Source organism: Mustela erminea, chromosome 2 (assembly GCF_009829155.1).
Source record: "Mustela erminea isolate mMusErm1 chromosome 2, mMusErm1.Pri, whole genome shotgun sequence".
Lineage (NCBI taxonomy): Eukaryota > Metazoa > Chordata > Mammalia > Carnivora > Mustelidae > Mustela > Mustela erminea.
Window position 1 is genome coordinate 66,014,892 of NC_045615.1, and position 22,205 is coordinate 66,037,096.

At 36.0% G+C, this 22,205-nt stretch overlaps 1 protein-coding gene across 15 annotated transcripts in view; it reads right to left on the bottom strand.

Moving 5' to 3' along the window:
- COL25A1 (collagen type XXV alpha 1 chain) overlaps positions 1 to 22,205 on the bottom strand; it is a 463,262-nt gene that overhangs the window by 197,806 nt on the left and 243,251 nt on the right. For all 15 annotated transcript variants that reach the window (XM_032333117.1, XM_032333109.1, XM_032333114.1 and 12 more), the window contains 2 exons: positions 16,445 to 16,489; positions 14,390 to 14,397 (listed from right to left, as the gene is read on the bottom strand). In XM_032333117.1, coding sequence (XP_032189008.1) covers positions 14,390 to 14,397; positions 16,445 to 16,489 — 53 coding nt within the window. The remainder of the gene's footprint in view (positions 1 to 14,389; positions 14,398 to 16,444; positions 16,490 to 22,205) is intronic.

Below are 22,205 nucleotides of genomic sequence, written 5' to 3' on the forward strand. Positions count from 1 at the left end.
CCATTCTCATACGAACTGTCCACTTTGAATGTTATCAAAACACTTCCTAAAAAGAACACTTATATTGTTTGTGCATCTAATTTACAATACAACAAAGGGTATTATATATAAATCACTGAAAGTACTAAAGTAGGTGACATCTTAGCAATCATTGTACTTTAGGGTAATAGACTGAGTTCCTGTTTCTACAGAGAAATAAGACAGGTCAATTTTCACTAATAATTTACAATGAATGAAGTCATTCTTATTTACTCTATTTTTAACAGAATAGAAGTCTAGAAGATGAGCAAGGTGCTTTAGTTCTTAGAGTTTCCAGAAAGTACTAGAAGTTCTAAAAATGAAAGAAATTGCCTATTCTTTAATGACAAAATAAAAGCTTCCCCCTCCTCACAGTGACAAATAGGAGGTGTCTCAATCCAAATTCATTTGCCTTGTGGTTTTGATTAAATATATACACATTGGAAACTTCATATTACAGAGAATGTACAATTCTTGCAGTGAGATTCTTACAAATTATCATATTTGATATGGGGTCAAGCAATCTTCCATTTTGTTCAAAATGTTCCAATGACTTGAAATTGTCATCAGTTTATGTTCTGCAAATCTCTCTTCCTAAAGTCTATTCATACTGTCAAACTAAAGATTAAGATTTTTCCCTCCCTCTACACAGAAGAGGTAATTCCTATGAGAAAATAACATTTTTAACAACTAAAACCCAGGGGACCCAGTCGGGCAAAGGAATAAATCCTCATCCTTCGCACAACTTTCAAACTGGAAAACAATACAAGAATTCAAAAATCGCTTCTTTTCAATCCATGCTGTATAAGGTACAAAGTAAGTTTTATGTAATGGCCATGCCAGGTCCACTTTGCTGTCAGACATGAGAATTCAATGGTTAGAGGCTTAACTTTAATATGCAAAGTAGAGGGTTGGGCGGAAATGGAGGGGGGCATCAGGATAAATAACCCACACAACTGAAAGTAGGAATTCAGATCATTTCCTATCTGGGGATATACAGGGCATATTGGAGAATGGTCAGACTACCTGAAAGGAAACCACAAGCTGATTAGTTCCACTCCAAGGGATGGTTTTTAAAAACCCGTTCTTATTCTTTACCATTGATTGGATGTCTAAATAGAAGGCTACATATGGTGAAAGATATATACATTGGGTCATTATAACAGAAAGGCGATAAATTATTCGGGGTGCCTGCAGAGAACTCTGTAATCCACTCTTTCCATTTTCACTCTCACCTGTGAAAAAGCCTGAAACTTATGCCAATTGGTTGTTAATAATGTGCTCTGGAAGGGAGCAAGTTGAAATTGTTCCCAAAACTGCAAATCAAGAGACAAAGTATGTGTGTCTACTACTGTTGAATGAAATTATATATCAGAACAAAAGACCGTGTCTGCAGTACAGGACTAAAGTATGCTTTCATGTGTCCTATAAAATCCAAAGCTCTGGGCAGCACAAAGCTCTGGAGTGCTTATATTTCTACTCCCAGAAGAATATCATAACATAGATGCAGCTAACAGAAGCCTCCAAAAGGAAGTTTGTGATATGAAATTTAAAATAATTGTTTTTTAAATTTGTAGTTTCCAGATTGAGTTTCTACTGTGCCTGCCAAACATTCCCCTTCTTTTTCTGTGGGTTAGCTACACAAATATGGATTTCATTTGTTTATTAAGAAAAGGAAGTGGTGATTCAGCCACTTTGTATAGATGTGCTAGTGTTCCTGTTTCTATTCTTCCACAGGACACAGTAAGAGGTGACAGGTCAAAAGCTAAGAGGAAGGGAGAGCACAGTGGGGCGGTGATTAGGAAGAGCGAGCTCCTTGGATCTCTGGCTTGGTCTGCAGCCCAGGCTGCCTCCCTCAGACCTTCTGATTCACCTCAGTGCCTGGCCAGCCGCAGCTGCTCCATTTTTGTCCTTTTCCTCAATCTGGATGGTTTCTGCAGCAGAAATGCTATTACCAAACTCTCTTTTATGTAGGTTCCAAATGCCAGTTTTCCAGAAATCTTTCATCCTCAAATGTGTCAAGTAGAATAGACTTTCTTCTTGTCTTTCTCTAAAAATGTTGTGGGTCTATATTTATTTGCAACAGGAACATCAAATTATACACATTCCAATGCTTTGTGCTGTCCACATGACACTTATGAGCCACGTGTCACGAGTATGTCACTCCCTATCCCTGAGCCCTATTTCAGGTTGGAGAGTAAAACAGAGCAATACTAGCAGTCCTGTCTACTTCACAGGGCTGTAGCATCAAATGACCTATATGAAAGGGCTTTTGATCACTAACTTCTAATTAAATGTATTGCAAAATAATTAGCCAAGAATGTTTTCAAATGAAGGATGCATATATTTTTACATATCACAAGCAAAATTATAAGGCTATGCATATGGACTATAAAAGCTCAATTAACTCAAGGAACAAAGAAGGGAGGAGAAAGGGTTTACAAAGAAGGGAGAAGACAGAGATAAAGGACATGTGTGAGGGTACACTGCATATTCAGCAGGGATCTGAAAAAGTATGGCTTGAAAAGGTGCTTATTTGAAAACATCACTACCATGGTTAAATTTGTGTCAGTGTAGCTAGACTATGGTGCCTGGTCGTTTAGTCAAACTCTCGTCTAGATGTTACTATGAAGCTGTTTTAGAGATAATGATTGACATTTACAATCAATTGACTCTGAGTTAAGCAAATTGTCCTTGATTATATGAGTGTGCTTTGTCCAACCAGCTGAGGGCCTTACGAGCAAAAACCTTCTCTTCCCAGAGAAGAAGGAATTTGGCCTCAAGACTATAACACAGAAGCCCTGTCTCAGTTTCCACTCTGCTGGCCTGCCCTACAGATTTCAGACTTAACCAGTTCCCACAGTTATGTGACCAAATTCCTAAAGTAAATCTCTCTCTGATAGATATCTTATTAGCTCTGTTTCTCTGGAAAACTTTGACTGATACAGTCACCAAACCCATTTTTACTGGAAAACACAGTGGATTCTTTTCAGCCCTCATACTGTTTGCCATTTTGTACCTCAACCATGCCAGCAATACAAGGTAGAGATAATACAGCCCCAAGTGAACGATCATTTTTGGTCATAGTGAGAAGAGTTTAGAACCTTCTAAAATCATAACTATCTCCATTTGGGTATCTTACCAATAACTCAAACCCAAAATCTCAACAATGACAAATTTTTCCCCCATAAAATATTCCTTTTTTGAGCTGCTGCTCCCATGGTGTACTATTTGTCCCCACTGTAGAATCATCCTTCACTTTTCCTCTGGTTCACTCCTCATATTCATTCTATAAATTCTATCACTCTTCTAAGGTAAGTTTTCTCAGATGAAGCCCATCTTAGGTTTTCTTCACGTTTCCTCCAGTAGCTACCTACAAATTACTCTCAGATCAATCATTCTAAATAGGCTTTCATTTATTGCTTACCAACTGCCCATTCCTTTTTTTTTTTTTTTTTTTATCAAAATTGAAGATCCATATCCTGCTAAGTCTGGCATTCAAGGCTCTCCTTGTGGAATCCTGACCAAGCATTCCAGAATATCCTCTACTACTTCTATCAAGAGCTATTGACTCCAGACACCTTGGCCTCTCCAATGGCACATTTCAACCTCTTAGGCCACCTTCTCCTTCTTCACTGACCCAATCATTTCCCATCTTTCAGGTCTCAGCTCAAGTTCCAATTTTCCTAGCCATTCATATGCTTAATAGAACTTTCTCATTCAGAATTAGTGTTTTGATTATCTGGCTCATTAATTTGGCATTTAAGTATAAAGTGATTTGTAGGGTTAATAAATAGTAAACAGTGAAGGCTATTCTCTTCAACCAAATTAAAAGCTGTCGGAGACAGGACTCTATCTTTAAAATAATTTAAGGAGGGGTGCCTGGGTGGTTCAGCTGGTGAAGCCTGCCTTTGGCTCAGGTAGGTCTTGATCGCAGGGTCCTGGGATGGAGCCTGGCATCTGGCTCTCTGCTCAGCGGGGAGACTTCTTCTCCCTCTCCCTCTGTCCCTCTGCCTGCTTGTGCTCGCTCCCTCACTCTCACTCTCTCTGTCTCTCTCAAATAAATAAATAAAATCTTAAAAAAAATAATTTAAGGAACAAAAGAAGGATAGGAGGGATGGAGGGAGAAACTGAATGAGAGACCTTCCTTTGTACTCATGAGCTGTGAGTTATAATTTGGCACTGCATGTATCTTACATCCAAAAGCTATACTTATTTCCCATTGTGGGAATAATCAAAAGAGACATTTTAATAAAATGTGCTGTCCTGAGGATACAAGAGTTTTCTAGTTGTGGTTGATTTGTATTACATCTGTTCTACCCACTCTGGGCAAAATGGCTGATAGGTATAGACTGCAGTCAGAGAACAAAGTGATGTTAATTAATGTGCTTGGGGTGCTCTGAAAAACAGCACCAAGGCTTTCTGTATGGTAAACACAGTGCACATTTTTCAGTCTTCATCCCATTTACTAGTTTGCATTATCTAACACTGTTCACCACTCCCTTCGTTTTAAGACTTTTCGCTTGTTTCCCTTGACTGAGTATGTCCTGATTCCCCCCCACCTCCCTAAGTCTTCATCTCAGTCTTCTTTAAGGGCTCCATTTTTCCATCTCAGTCTTTTTTAAGGGCTCCCATTTTTCCACCTACTTCTTAAGGGACAAACTCTAAAAGGGAGTAGGGGAGGGTCTCGTCTTAGTGAGCTGAATAGCCTGATAACTTCAATCACTTCAATAACCAGCTCTACTTTCATTGTTCCCAAGCTGACACTCCAGCTCAAACCTTTCCCCTGAGTGGAATGACAACATAGCCAACTGGCAACTGGATGCTTCAGTTTGAATGTCCAATATGCATCTATAACTCTCCATTAGACCAAACCTCTTCTGCCTTCTTTATTCCTTGTCCCAGTGGCCTGCACTATTATTACCCAGAGCAAGGCCCGAGAATCACCCCCACTTCTCTCTCTTCTTCACCCTTACATCTAGTCACAAATTTCTGCCTTTTCTACCTCATTAATAGCCTGAATCTATCCCAATCTCTACTTCTCTCCAAGCCATTACAGTTCTCACCTAAGGAATTGCAACAGTACCTTAATCATCTCTCACTTCCCTTTTGTCCTTCTGTCCTTTAGCAAGAATGATCTTCCTAAAATATTCATCTGACCATGTCTTCCTACTTCTTACATATTTCAGACTTTTTATACTCTCAGGGTAATGACTTAGCATGCCTGCATGGTCCTTTGCAGACTTATCCACTCCAGTATCTGCTCTCTTGATTTATGGCCCTGAACTTTACACTTCAAACTATTTAAAATGCAGCTTTCCCCAATACCATTCTGTCTCATGCCTCAAAGTCTTCAAAAATGCTAACCTTCCTGAAAACATTGCTTTCCTTAAGTTTTTCATACCAATAATTCCTTGACTTATCATAAATCCGAGGTACCCCTGATCTCATCCCCCACCCAAATCTGAGTTATTTATCCTTCTATTGTTCTTCTTTTGTACCCCTAGGTACAAAAAGAGCATACCAGAGCATACTTCTTCTCACATAATATTGCTATATCTTTGTTTGTTTTGCTTCCACTAGACTCTTAATTTTCTTGAAGACTGCGTCTTATCTATTTTATCACCACCATATACAGCAGAGGGTATGGCATATATTAGATACTCAATATGAGTTTGATGAATGAATCAGTGATAAATGGCACTATATTTGAATAACTGTATTAGATAATTATTAATAACCCTTTAAAATATCTCCTGACCCTATATCCTATGATTCTATATGATTATATTCTATAATATATCCTATTATTCATTTCCTTGACCATAAAGACATACTTTCTAATAAAAAAAATTCTACAGAAATAAAAGCTAGAGATGTATATGTATTTCTGAGACTGAAATGATTAACAAGTAAGAAAATGAGAAAAAGCATTATTTTATTTAACCCTAAGCAAATCTCAAGAAAGCACGCGGATTTGTGAAAATAAAAAAGGCATTAAAAATATCATTCAGAATGATTTTTTTAAAATCATATGAACATTTAAGTAACCTAAGATACTTTAGGTTCATGGCTTGACTTTTAATTACACCAAAGCTAGAACTAAGGTTCATTTAACATCTAGATGGGAGAATTCTTTCTATATTATAGTCTAGGACTCCATTCTGATCAAACAGGTCACTTAGCCAATGGAGGCCAAATGTAGGCCAAATTCATGGTGTCCCCATCATCAGAAATGAAGCAGAAGCCACCCTTTTACAAGAGAAAATCACAGCATTTTGAGTAGCTAGTTTAGAAGAACGGGAACATTGAGGATTTCTTTGTAATCACATGTTCCACAAAGGTTATTGAGTACATATGTCTACGGCCATACCACCCTGAACGCGCCCGATCTCGTCTGAGTACATAGACATTCACGAGGAAACAATGATGTACCCTTCAATTACTTGTTTGACCTTTTTCAAAATGCTAACATTCAGAATGATTCCAAACTGCTTTCTAACAGCACTTTATTTTAGAGTGACTTTCTTGACCAGCCTAGTTATTGCCCACAAATCCACAAATGGGAAGTCATATAATTATCTCCCCTTGTCCCAGAAGCTTTTTATTTGCAGGCTTCCATAGGCAGAGAGTCTTAGGAATTCAGCAACATAACTAAATATTTGATCACAAGAAAGTCAAACAGAGAAGAGTGCTGTGACACCCCATTTGTTTGTAGACTGGCTACTTGAAAGGTTTACAAGTGTCTGATGAGCAACCTAGAGCAAAAACTTTAAAACTGAGAGGTTCCTTTTTAGTAATTCTGACTGTGTTAGTGCTACCTGTTCTGTTTTTTATTTTTTAATCTAAAAAGAAACACTCTTTTAACTCTCTCTTATTTCATCTATCAAGTATCTCTGGGAGAGTGAGGATGCATGTCTAAACTCTCTTTGGTTTTAATCATCGGTTTCCCACCAAAGAGTGACAGTTGCTTACTTTTCAAACCTTCTAAGAGCCGCATTAAAAGCATTAGTCACAGATGTAGGCTTTGGCTGTACAGTTGGGACTTTGGGGGTGACTTTGGTGGAAGGCACTCATGTACACACACTTAGGACATGAGCCTCCCCCAAAAAACACAATCAGCCCTTTAAAAAGTAAAAATGAAAAAATAAATAAATAAATAAAAGGATTAGTCATTTTTTTCATAAAAGTATTACTAAACATTAAGCTTTCACCTGAAACAACTGAGAGTTTGAAACAAGATAGATAATCAGAATTGTTCCTTGTTGAGTAGGTTAGCCTGAACCCAATACTGTTGTAGCAAAGGTAATGAAGTCACTCAGTGGCACAAGAGACAGTAGAGAGAAGAAAGAGAAAGCCATAGCAGAGTCTGATGATGCTTAAAGTTAAAAAGCCCTCCTTATCAATGATGTTTCAAAGTAACCTGGGCAGGACTGGGGCTCATGACCTGGCATTAAAACCCTACTTCTTATAAACCAATTCCCAACTTAAAACAAAAACAAAAACAAAAAAACCCTCTTCCTTTTTACTTTTACTTCCTGTCCAAAAATTCTAGTAATATTTCTTTTAAGATTTTATTTATTTATTTATTTATTTAAGAGAAAGAGAGAGAGAGTTCAAGTAGGGGGAGGAGCAGAGGGGGAGAAAAAGAGAGGGAGAAAAATATCTCAAGCGGACTCTACGCAGAACATAGAGCCTGACACAGTGCTCAATCCCATGACCCCGAGGTCATGACCTGAGCCAAAACCAAGAGATGGATGCTTAACCAACTGAACCACCCAGGTGCCCCATTCTAGTGATAATAGTTTTGAAGAATGTTTTTCTTCTCTAAAATGTTACCAGTAAGACAGAGGTTACATTTAACCCAGGTGGCATACCTATGTAAATCTCTCTGAGGATTTCTGACTTTTTCTATTCCCTTTTTTTTTTTTTTTTCTATTTCTTAAGAAATTATTTCCAGACAGGGCAGCAGAGATTGGCTGTTACCAAATGTGTTTACCTTTTCTTCTGAGCAACAACTACATTTCTTGTTCTCTCTTGCAGTTATATGTGAAAATGGAAGTTGACTCTTGCCAAAGGAATGTGGTCAAAAGTGATATAAACCATAAAACCCTGAACTTCAAGTGCTGGCCAAAAAAAAATTCTTCTATCTAACCTTTAACTCTCTTTCCTTATTTTTCTTATCTGATAGCTGCGTATCTATGCTCAGTGTAACTTTAGAACACTTGGATGAAAGATAGTCTCCACCACTCTGGGTCCTTGAAAGATTATCCCTCATCATGTATAAGAAATAAATGTATATTGTGGTAAACTACTAACATCTCAGGGTCTGTCTGTTATAATAGCTACAGTTATTCTAAAACAGATGGCATCTAGAAATAGATCAGTAGAAAAAATAATGTTGCAAAGAAAAACATTGTCAATATTTTTGTATGTCTAGTTCCTCCTCTCCCCCCCTTTTTAAATGCCCTTATTTGCCTCAATTTGTGGGTCTTTTCCCATTATCTTTCCCTTTTCAAAAATTCCAAAGTTCTGCTTAATCTGGCACTAAATCTACATAAACAATATGAGAAGGAGCATTGAAATAAATTGCCACTAAACACATTTCCCTCTTCAAAAATGGCAGCTTGAATCACTCAAAACAGAAAACGTAAAAAGACACTAGGGAATCTATTCTATGTAAGAATTATAGTTATATCCACTTTTTCTACCATTTGTTCCAAGAGACAAACCTGTGTTCAGTGTCCCAAAATGAACTACCCATCTGTGACAGCCTATGGTCATTCTATTATAGCCCTGTCCCCAAACAGCCTTAGATACAAACTAATTCTCCAGGCTTGTTTTGTCTGTTTCTTTGGTTTGTTATGGTGACTATATCTGAATTTTATCTAGCCATCCTAGTGTATTATCGTGATTCTGCTTCCTCTAAGATAAATGGTTTGCTCTATCAACAATAATGCCCGTTATTATAGAAAAAATAAGCCACTATACATCCAAAACCATACTCTTTGAGCCTGAATAGAAATTAAAATATGCTAATAATTAAACAGGAATATAACAAAGAAGAAATTAAAGGAACATTTACTGAAATATTCTAAGACAATTTTATATTTAATTTTCTTGACTCAGAGGAAAAGCTCTTATCATCACTCATTAGATGTGAATTAGATAATTTATAAGCTTGTCTTGAGTAACCGGCTGTATGAAAGAGCATATGGAAGATGGGAGATCTATAGGTAACTAAGAAAACTTAATAGGAACTGTAAATAACAAAGAGTAGGATAAGACACAACAAAGAAGATATTTGCAAAGAAAGTGGTAAACCTTAAACCTTACTTGCCTGAAAAACATCTTATAGAGATATGGGAATGGGAGAAATGGGCTTAAGAGAGATAGAGATGACATGGGTTCAAATTTTGGTTCAGCTTCCTGCTAAATGTGAGTGCTTGAGCAAAATTACTTAACCAGCCCAACACTCAGTTTCTCAGTCTGTAAAATGGATATAATAAATCTCTACATCAGGAGGCTGGTATGAGAATTGGTCTGTAAAGTGACATGTTGATGGAAGTTTACCACAAACTGCAATTATTAGTGTATCTGGAAAAGATTTACTATTGACTTAAAAGTCATATTGCTTTTTCAATATGAAGTAAAGATATCAGAGTTTTTCATCTAAAATTTCCTCAGAGATTTCTTTTCCTAATTCATCTACCATATTGGCAGAAATAGCATTGTAAGCTTAACTTGGCTAAGTCTGCTTCATTCATCTGTCAACAAGATTCTGGGCTTCAAATGGAGTTGACAATTGCTGAAGGTAGATGGGACAAAATAGGCTGCACAAGAGCCTCATATTTCACACCTCAGAGGGTTCTACGCTACCAACAATAACATCATATCTCTGTCAGTCAAGCACAATTATACGGCTTGATAGACCGATACAAATAAAGAGCCAGTTAAAACAGGTCTCCTGACTCTTTCCTGGCTACACTCTTGGACTCGATTGAATCTGCTACCTATGAATATTAGAATAGCACTTCCTTTGGGGACAAAAGGACAGAGAAACCACATCTTCCACTGACTCGAAAAATGGTCCAAAATAGTGCAAAATCTGCTACATTTGAAAACTCTGAAGTCATTTTGTGAATTTTCATCTTACTGTTTGCTTCTTATTGAAACATGAATGTATTTTTAAGACATCCAAAATAGAAGGTACAATTCATGCTGTGTGCAATCAGGTAACACAATGGTCAGGCCAATCATTCTAGCAAATATATTCATGATACCCAAGCTAGGCAGTCAAACCACTTTCATGGATTTCTTCTGAACAATGTTTGAATACATGTTACCCTTATGAAAAAGAAAATAGAAAAAAGTCCCTGATATCCATGTAAAAGCAAATTACATGAGAGTACTCCACTGGAGCCTTCTATAATAGAGACTCTTATGATAGTGATATCTTTTTGTCAAAGAGGGTAACTGAGTTTTAAGCTGAATAGCTTCTTCCTAAAGAGTAAATTGATATGTGGGATCAAAATCAAGTTGTATTTCAAGGTTTAAATTATAAATGATCTCAATATGCAAGACATAGAAACTGACAGAGAATACTCACTTTGGCCAGACATAATTCTAGTGTAACAATACCTAAGCTTTCCAAAATATATCAAATGAAGGTATAAATGGAAAGTTGCTAAATTAAATTCTATCATTATGCTTTTTTTTTTTTAAATTCTACTTCAGGATATTACTTCAGAAAGGCAATGAAAAAGGTGACTATTAGTGGCAGGAGATCTGATACTGTCCTTCAGGCTAATCAATCTTTTTTTTTTATTTTTTTTTTTATTTTTTTTAATTTCCAGCATAACAGTATTCATTATTTTTGCACCACACCCCGTGCTCCATGCAATCCGTGCCCTCTATAATACCCAATCAATCTTTTATTTGTATGTTTCCTAAGTGTGCGAATGCGGTTTTGTACCTACTGAGCACATTTCACAACAAATGAACATGAACGACAAGAAAATACACAACAAGACATGAGGTTACACTTCATAATCTTTCTGTACATGTGAAACCATGGGACCACAAAAGCTCATACCTAGAAGGAGCTCGAGGAATCTACTTTTGCCAAGGGGTCTGGCACAGGCTCTGTGCCATGGATTCCTCACCAAAAGCAAGACTATCGAAATTCTCAGACCACCTTGTGCTTTACACTGAATTTAAAGGATGGAAGCAAGGGCAATTGCCATTAAAATGGCAGCATAAGCTTTGATATTTCATCCAATTTCTTATTTGTGAAGACAGTTAAATATATTTTTTAAATGCAAAATTAGGGGAAAAATTACTCTAAAAATAAAAATACAGAAATTTTCAGATTTCAGTTCATGAAAAAGAAATGCAATGAGAAAAAATACACATACAATTAAGTGATGCTAAAACTAGGATGAGTATGGTCACTTCAAATTACAATTGTCAATAATTAGATATTACACCTCAATAAATATATCATTGGTAAACCTATTTAACCATAATGATGTCACTGTTCATTTATTTTTATTCAGATGTGAGAAATATGATGGAAATATTTTATAACTCTAAAGTAAAATTTGATAAAACACTAATCCTTCTTGAAAATCATAAGTGTTTAGAAATTAAAGGCTCAAGAGGATTTCATTATAAGGCATTTCATCCATAAGTGTTCCTATGATATGCAGTCCCAAGTACTAGAAGACTCCATTCTATTAGTAAAGAGAGCATGATCAATAGATACTTTTTCTCTTTTTTGCAATCAATCGTTTTTCATCTTTTTAAACATGACATCAATTATCTTTTAGTCAGTATTATTAACTCATTTATTATCAAATTATTAATTTATTTATTGAATTATGAAAATTATAAATTATAAACTCAACTATTATTAAAACTCATAATTATACCTTATTTCTTGGATTTCATGCAGTTTTGAAACACAGTATACCTTCTTCAAAATGCCATCAAGATGGGACAGTCTGAATGCTCATTTTCTAGAGCAACACCTTTACATTTCTTAGATATGTTTTTAATACATATAATTACTTATTTCAAGGAATATGATTTGACCATAGCCTGACAAACTTGTGTGACAGCGATCCATGTTGTAACATACTCATATTTTATAAGGGATAGGGATAATGTGGTAAGTGGAAAGGTTTTAAAACCAGACACATCTAATTGTAAACCCTCTCTAAAGGTGAAATCATCGGTAATTAACTTCTGTGAGTCTTGCCCTCACTGAGCATTGGGAATGGTAATACCAAAATTTATGTGAGATAAAATGAAAGTATGTGTGTGGAGTGCCTAGAATATTACTTGCCATATACAGAAATGTGTATTACATTTTGCATTATCGGGCTTCACAGGATTTTAGGGTTTTTTTTTTATTATAAATTGAAGGTTTGTAGCAATCCTGCATCAAATAAGTCCACAGAAACCATTTGTCTAATAGCATTTGCTCACTTTTTGTCTGCGTGTCACATTTTGGCAATTCTCACAATATTTCAAACTTTTTAATTATTATTATATTTGTTATGGTGATCTGTGATTAGTTATTTTGACTCACTGAAATCTCAGATGATGGTTAGCATTCTTAGCAAGAAAGTATTTTTTAATTAAGGCAGGTACCTTGTTTTTGTTTTGGACATAATGCTATTACACACTGAAGAGACTACAGTACAGTGTAAACGTTAACTTTTATATGCACTAGGAAGCCAAAAACTTCATTTGACTCATTTTATTCTGTTTATCTCTTTATTTCAGGAGTCTGGAACTGAACCCACGGTATCTCCCAGGTATGCCTAAACATATTAGTTTGATTTTTTTTTCTATATAATAAGAAAGAACAATTAAATCTTTAGTGGAGAACCTGGACTACTAGATAGTCCCAAGAAGGGAGGGCCTGTATGGCGGCTGAAAACTTTTGAAGGGCCAAAAAGGAAATACTAGAACCCAGAATGTCACTGTATGGCAGAAGCAAGATTTAACTACCTCTTGGTATGTCTAATACTTTCATCCAACAAAAAAAGCCTTGAACACTATATTCTGGCTGTAATCTCCAGAGTTTCCTCTCGGTAGTAATGGTTTGTTTCTAGTTTTAAAGACAAAGGCTTACATAGGAAGCCAAAGACTAAGGCTCCTAGACCTGGGCCATGCCATCTGCCTAGCATTAAGCAGGAGCTGAAAGTCAGTTACAGAAGCAAAGTCACTTCTAACATGATTTATGTTCCAACCTTGAACCTGGCAGGAAGACTGCAAAAGATATTTGGAAGCCAATGCTTCCTCTGAATAAAGTATACGAGTATACGCTAAGCCCCTCTCCCCAGACCATGCTGGCCTGTTAGATACGTTGCCAATGTGGAGTCTTTGAACCCTGGAGCAAACTGGCTATTCGGGATGAGCAAATATCTCAAGGCCAATGATCACTGCTACTGTAAACGTACAGTGGACAATGCAAACACTGGGGTCAGACAACAGATATCCAGGATATTATTACTCAAAAACACATCTAGCTCAAAGCTGACAAGATAATCTGTTCCTGTGAGTGCAAAGCAGGCTGGAATGCTAGAGCTCTGACCTACTCAAGGAAAGAAAAAAGAAAGTGCAACCCTCCAAGGACTCCATCTCATGTTCTTAAGCAGGCAAACTCCAACAGACTTCAAAGGGAGTGTTGCCTAAGGAGGGAGTACCAGACCAAGCCCATGGGGGGTATCATTTCCATGATCATGTTGCCATCTACATTTGGTGAACTGGCAAATGCAAATATTTCAGATACAAGTTTAAACAGATGAAAAAAGAAGTGCGAAATAGCATGGGGATTTGCTTCAAGAGAAACCTCAGAATTCCAGGAAAAGTATTTAATATCAGGAGCTTCATAAGTTATTCCAAAATTCCCAGGAGACTAACTAGTTTGTGATCATATTAAAAATAAGGTTTATTTTAATAAACATGTTTTGCACGTGAACATATGCAAAATACTTTACTTAAAAAATAATTTCCCAGGGCATCTGGGTGGCTCAGTGGGTTAAGCCTCTGCCTTCAGCTCAGGACATGATCTCAGGTCCTGGGATCGAGCCCCACATCGGGCTCCCTGCTCAGTGGGGAGCCTGCTTCCCTCCTCTCACTTTGCCTGCCTCTCTGCCTACTTGTGATCTTGATTTCTCTCTCTGTCAAATAAATAAATAAAATTTTTAAAATATAATTTCCCAACACTAAATACTCTTCAAAGGCCAGTAACATTTTTCTAATTGAAATATAGACTATATTTTGATGTCATAACAAGGTTTTAATGTACTTGATCCCAATTAATGTACAAAAGCCCAAATGCAGCAAATATACTTACAGGAGGACCTGTGGGGTGGGGGTGGGTTGGAGAGAATAAGAGAAAGAGGAAGATGAATTAGTGAAGATACAAAATATTAAGATTAAACACAAGATGAAAACATTGTCATAATCATCAGCAAAATACAAGATGAAGAAGTCACTTAGAATTCAGTGATTCTTAATCTTTTTATTAGGTCATGGACAACTTTGATACCACATCAGAAAAGTGTATTTACATCTATCTGAATTTCAAATTTTACATGAAATTTCAATGGATGTTCAGATTCCCTGAGACCTGTCTATAAATTACTGAGAGGTTCATCTTAAGACGTCCTACTTATACCTAAAAATTTAGATAAAATATGAATCAGTAGGATCTTTGGTTATTTATGAAAGCCAAGTTAGAGAGAATTGACATATAACTTTCCTGAGTTTGACAAAGTGGTTAAATGAGAAATTTACCCACGATTTGTTCTAAGAATATTTTTTCATTCAGTAGCATTGTCAATATATAAAGCACTAAACTCTAATATTTGTTTCTTTGAAACTGTACATCCTCATCAAAACACAGGCAATGTCTCAGAAAATTTCAATATTTCCATGCTGTATATTCAATTAAAACACAAGTTTTTAGTAGTCAATAAGTTAGAAACTGACTTTTTAATTTTTCTATAAAACTTCACATCAGTACGAAATGTTTACCTTTCCCCCAGATCCTTTTTATTTCCTTTGACAAAGATCAATTCACTGATTATTTTGTTCCACTAATATTTCATTATTTCTTTCCTTAAAACACATTTATAAACCATCTTCTAATATAATACTTTGTATTGTGAAAGGGATCCCTATACAAGCATCCAATTATTTAGAATAAATGAGGTTTAAAGATAACTTTTAAGAACTCTTAAAAGGAATTAAGCAGCTATACTGCCTAAATTACTGAATTTTCATAAATCCCTTTTACTTTGACATCTTTAGTTTTCTTTTCTGAAAAAGGAAATGAGACCAAGAAAAAACAAAAATTAAAAAATAAAAAACAAAAAACACACAACAACCCACAGCAAATCAATCTGTTGCTTTTTTTGGTAGGTTAGTATTTCTGCTATTTTAACACTTAGAAATTGCTTGTTTTTAACATTGATAAATACTTACTAAAAAATAGTGGAAAATGGTATCTCTTAGCACACTAAAATCAAACCTTAAATTACCTTTAAAATGAAGAAAAAGACTGAAAAAAAATTTTTTTTGAAACCAAATATCCAAAAGAGTGTATACTTACTGTCTTGCTTGTTTTATAAAGTCTAAAATGCCAAAAATGTCAATGATCATGTGAAATCTTATCAGGCCATCACTTCTTCCTTGCAAGGTAAGAGGAAGATACATACAGTGATTTGGCCTGAAAGCAAAAACTCAACTGAAATGGGCACCAGGGCAATTGGTCCCATTTCAAATTTTGCTCATAAACTATTGCACGGCCTTGGCCGAATCACCTGACTGCTCCAGGTCCTCCATTTCCTCAACTACAAAATGAAAATGCTGGATTGATTACTGAGGCTGCTGTCATCACGAAAATTCTAGGGTTATACAAGAGGAATAAAAATTCCAAATTTTGAAATGAATGAGAGTAAAAGCATAGCAAAATTGTACCAGTTGGATAAAATAACAATAAAGCTTTCCAAGACATGTGCCTCAGTGTCCCAAAGCAGATGTTTTCATAAAGATCCTGCATTTGCTCTCTATGGAGACGGAAGCGTGGGCGGGTGGCCACACTGTGTGCAGCTAGAAACCGTCGACTGTAGCAGAAAGGCCCAACTTCACCTGATGCAGAAAGTAACCCAAAATTGGGTCCCAGTTGTTATCAAACATTAAGAAATTAACAATATTTTCCAAACTTTTACCTACAGTTTGATGGAAAGAAAAAGATGAAAAAAATTCTAGGTCTAGCAGAGGAGATTTAAATACACAAGCTTATGCACAATCTCTAGAAAGACAATATAATAATTAATTAGGAGGAACAGATGCAGGAATCTAACTGAAACATTAATGACAAGGAGCAGCTGAAAGAGAGACTTACCAGATTCTCCTCTTCGGCCCCTCTTACCTCGTTTCCCTGGAGGGCCTAAAATATAAAGAATATATTTTTTAACATGGTTTTAATATTTTGTTTCTTGTTCAAAAATGGCTAGTAAGTATTTTCTACAATTTATCACTGTTTTTAACTGACAACCTCAAGAAAGGGACCAGATATTTGTAAAGGCCAGCATTATCCTATCAGTATAACTTTTAAGCCTCATTTAATTATAAAACCTACGCCAGATGTCTAATCATCTAGCATTACTTAAGAATGATAAACATTCAGAACTTTCATTCATCCTGTCTGGATAACATCGATAAAGAAAAACTTTAATTACAAATTGGTACTGTTGAGATTTCATGTTTCTTATGAAAAATTTTTTTCTAAAGGTTGTAGTATATTAATAATTAAAAGCACTGAGCACAAATGACAATAGTTTCTCTTCAGTCAGGTCCATCACGATTCCTTTAAAAATATTTAGTTCACAGTTAATTAAAAGTATATATTCATAAAGGAAATAATCCTTATAATATTTCCATTTTATTACATATGAATTTTCATATAGTGAAATTTCTCTAATTGAGAACCAGTGGAGTTAAAATCATATTCTTAATTGGAAAGTGTTTAGGTACTAGCTATAGGCCTCATTTTCCCAAGGAGCTAGCTCATTATTGTCAGTCAGTAAATATTTAATCTTTACGATGACTCACTTTGAAAGTGGAGGAAAAAACTTCTTTTTTTTTCCCCAGTGAATTGCCTATAAGGACCACCTAGCTAGTATGCATCAGACTTACAACAAGATTCTAGACATTCATGGCTTTCAAGCCATTACTCTCAATTATATAATTTCTGCCTTCATTTCCTTGAGTAGGACTAGTTCCCACTGAATTATGGTTCAGGCAAATAGAAAAGAATAATTAGCCCACAATGAGAATTAAGGTCTTATAATATTTGCTGGAAGAAAGAGGCCAAGGAAAATACAGACTCTCCTGGTTTTAAAGAACGACCTGCTAAGTTGGACTGATGACTTCCAAACTCTAGAAAGTTTTTTTTTTTTTAAAGATTTTATTTATTTATTTGACAGAGAGAGATCACAAGTAGGCAGAGAGGCAGGCAGAGAGAGAGAGAGAGAGGAGGAAGCAGGCTCCCCGCTGAGCAGAGAGCCTGATGCGGGACTCGATCCCAGGACCCTGAGATCATGACCCGAGCCGAAGGCAGCGGCTTAACCCACTGAGCCACCCAGGCGCCCCCAAACTCTAGAAAGTTTAAGAGAGAAGCAGCACAGGCCTTAGCATCCAGTCAGCTTTCAACGGGATTCTGAGCTACCAACTTCCACATGGAAACACTGTCATGAGAACAGAAACATCAGTGGGCCAGTTAGTTTCCCCTCAAGCTTTTACATAGAGTTAGTCTGGCCATCTGTGTTTTGTAAGAGGTTAAAAACAATCAAATAATAAAATTGGTTGAAAATTTTAGGAGAAGAATTTTTGCAGCAGAGTCAAAAACTGTTATTCAGAATTTCAGATTTCTCTCTGTATTCTGGAATAAGAGAAACTAATTTCTTTCTTTTTTCTTTCTTTCTTTCTTCCTTTCCTTTTGCATAGAGTAAAATTTCTTGGATACTATCCAGGATTAACTTGGCCAAACTGAGAATAGAAGGAGAATCACATAAATAGGCAAATAAACTTAGTAGGACCCTAATAGGTATGAAAAATATATTTATTTACACATACACTCAAACATACATGCACAAAAATATATTGACATATTCTGATATTTACAATGTCCTTAGGATTAGGAATCAGATTTTCTTTTCTATACAAAATCACTTAAGCTAAGCAGTTAGTAAACACTATATACTTAATGATGTCTGTGGTCTGCATAGGAGGTGATGTGGGTTATGTATAAGATGGATGGGATGTATAAGATGTAATAGAATAATTAGTATTCAAAAAAGAAATGGGTGTGTCCACAGGCTAGAAATGGAACAGAAATGCAAAGTGGAAAGGAGGGATAAAGCCATGAACCTAGTTCTAGAACCTAGTTCTAGACAGAGGAATGATGGCCACAAGTACTATTTCTGGAGAATAAATACACAAAAGTTCTCTAATCAGAATCAGTGGCTTAGAAATGCTAAAGACAAGCTGAAAAACAAACAAACAAATAAAAAAAACCAACAACAACGAAAACCAAGTCTCTGGCTTAATGGCTGAAGAATACAGACATAATCTCTCAATCAGAAAATAAAGTAAGCATCTGCTGTTTGGGTGCCTAACTCTATGACATCTACAACATAAATCTGCGACAAAAGTCCAGAAATGCTAGTTTAGGACCAACCTGGTCTAGAAGGCTGAGGATGTCAGGTAAAAAAAAAACATAAAAGAACTGGGTAAAAAAGAGTGAGTACAGAGAAAATAAAGGCATTCATAGTGAGAAAACTATAGCAAAAGAAAGAAAATGCCTCCTACTCATAATGGGTACACAAAAAAATTCCAAAACAAATGAAGAAATCTAAGGCCATGACAGGCAATACTCAATAATAGGATCATGAATTATTTCCAGCTAAAATTAATTTTTAAAAACCATATGACAGGAGCACTTGGGTGGCTCAGTTCATTAAATGTCCAACTCCTGATCTGGGCTCAGGTCAAGATCTCAGGGTCATGGGAGTGAGCCCTAAGTTGTGAGCTCCACTGTCAACATGCCTGCTTAGGATTCTTTCCCTCTCCCTCTCCCTTTGGCCCTCACCCTGCATGCATGCAAACACATTCTCTATCAAATGAACAAATAAATAAAATCATTTTAAAAAATCAGACAAAATTTGGTATGTTAATTATACTTAAAGAGATAAATGAAGAAGTAACATCTATTGAAGAGTAAGGGATTTAAAAGATAAATTTTTTTTAAAAATGTATTTGAGGGGCACCTGGGTGGCTCAGTGTGTTAAGCCTCTGTCTTGGGCTCAGGTCATGATCTCAGGGTCCTGGGATGGAGCACCGCATCGGGCTCTCTGCTCAGCAGGGAGTCTTCTCCCCCCTCCACCTGCCTCTCTGCCTACTTCTGATTTCTCTTTCAAATAAATTAATAAAATCTTTTTTAAAAATGTATTTGAAAGAAACTTTTAGAAACCTGGAAGATAATAAAAAGCAAAATAGACATTGAAATAAAAAAAAATTAAAAATAAATATAACAAAATACTCAAATTCTAGCCTGGATATGGTTGAAGAACGAATTTATGTAAAAAATGCAAAATGCAGCCAAGAGACAAATCCGATACTGATCTCTCTCTTTCTCTCTCTCTCTAACTACTCTGCTCTGAATGTTTGTGTGCTCCCAAAACGCATATGTTGAAATTCTAACCCTCAGCAATGATGGTAGTAGGAGGTGGGGCTTTGAGAAGGCAATTAATTCATGATGCTGGGACCCTCATGAATGGGATTAGTACCTTATAAAACAGACCCCACAAAGATTCCCTAACCCTTTCTACTCTGTGTGGATAGAGTGAGAAGACACTAACTATGAACCATGAAGAGGGCTCTCACCAGAAGGTGACAATGCTACCACCTTCATTTTCGACTTCTCAGCCTCCAGAACTATGAGAAATACATTTCTGCTATTTATAAATCACCCAGTCTGTGGTTTTTATTATAGTAGTCCAAAAAGACTAAGACCTTATCTATCTATTTCTATTTCTGTCTAATTACCTACCTACCTACCTACCTATTTATTTTTGTCAAGGAACAAAATTTTACTTATATCAATAAGAGAACCCAGAAGAAATGATAGAGATGTCCTTGTTTAAGAGATAATAGATGAGAGTTTTCCAGAACTGAATATCGGAGTCCTGAGGTTGAACTTACACCCCAAGTGGCAATAGAAATAAATCACACTTAAATGTAATAATGTTCAAGAATAATGAGAAAATGTTAATAACTACCAGAGGGAAAATTACAGTGGAAGGTACTTAGATTGACTGTTGTCTCACCCACATAAAATATGTCAGAAGAGCCTAGTCATGATTTTCATAACAAATTTCAGAAATCTGTAATTATTATTTGCTTATTGAAAGTAGTTTCTCATTTTCCCCTCAAGAATGTTTTTTTAAACCACAGAATTTATCAATAAAAATAAATTGCATTCATGTTTAAAACTAGTTTGAAATAAAGTATAAAAATAATTTAAAATATATTAAATTATGAGGGGCGCCTGGGTGGCTCAGTGGGTTAAAGCCTCTGCCTTTGGCTCGGGTGGTGATCCCAGGGTGCTGGGATCGAGTCCCGCGTGGGGCTCTCTGCTCAGCGGGGAGCCTGCTTCCCACTCTCTCTCTGCCTGCCTCTCTGCCTACTTGTGATGTCTGTCTATCAAATAAATAAATAAAATCTTTTAAAAAAATAAAAATAAAAAAATAAAATAAATTATGAAAAAGTGATTTTAAAAAAGCAATGATATCTTTTGAAGATATTAAGAAACAAAGAATATTTCTGAACACATATGTCTTAAATATTCAATCGGAGCCTTAAAGAAATAAACCAGCGGTGCCTGGGTGGCTCAGTCAGTTGAGCATCTGACTCTTGATTTCAGCTCAGGTCATGATCTCAGGGACTTGAGATCGAACCCCACACTTGACTCTGCACTCTGCAGGGAGTCTGCTTAAAGATTTCCTCTCACCCTCTTCCTCTGCCTCTCCCCACCATTTGTGTGCACTCCTTTTTCTCTCTCTCTCTAACATGAATAGATAAATCTTAAAAATACATATACCAAATGCTGAGGGAAATACATCTGTTATACTGAGAATTGAGAAAGAATAAAATTTAAGGAAATGGAAAAGATAATTGGCAAAACATACCTATTGAAAGTCAAAGGTTTTACAAAGAATTTCATAATATGTGAGAGAGAAAATGAAGCTCAACTAAGTTGTGATAAAGTAAGAATATAAACTCAATGAGGTTTACCAAAAATATACTAGATTTGAGAAGAGGATGTTTCAGTTACTGTAAGAAACATAAGACTGAAGTGAGTCTTATTATATTATATTAGGCTTATTATATTAGGCTTAGTGAAGTACTAAATTATGTAAAACTCTCAGAAAGACATAGATACAGATCTTGCTTAAAAGGGAATAAATAGAAATTCTGAAAAAGTCTATTGTGCCTCTAAGACAATTTGATATTGCTTGTGAATTTAAGGGAAAAATCATTTTTAAACAAAAATGATTGGATGGGATGAATTTAACAATAGACAGCTGGCAGAGCACTAGAGTGAGAAAATGAAAAATCAGAAAAGACAAATGATAAATGTTGCCCAGACAAAACTGATGTTAATAATAGTGGAGAAAGATAGTGACTGCTTCCATTCCAAACTGAGTGATGAAGTGTTGGCCAGGCATGAACTCTAAGAACAAACAGAGAAGTTAAAACCTGACTCTTAGTCACTGAATTTGGCCAGATCCTTGCAGCAGAAATTTTCAGTGAATTCTATCAGCAAAAGCCATGAGTCTGCAAAAGAAACTCGTTCGAGAATATGAATGGGAAGCTATCAGCAACAGAGGAAGTGAAAGTTTACAAGCAGAGAATTCATGAAATGAAGAATGAGTTATGGAAAATGGAGGGAGGCTATAAAACCAGATTGCTCTCTATAATAAGAAAATTCATGACACTCGGTGCTCTTCATGTTACAGAGTTGTTGCTTGAAAGACAATGCAAACCGTCAGCCTGAGATAGGCATTGAAAAAAATTAGCCATGATGATAATGCTTTAAAGAC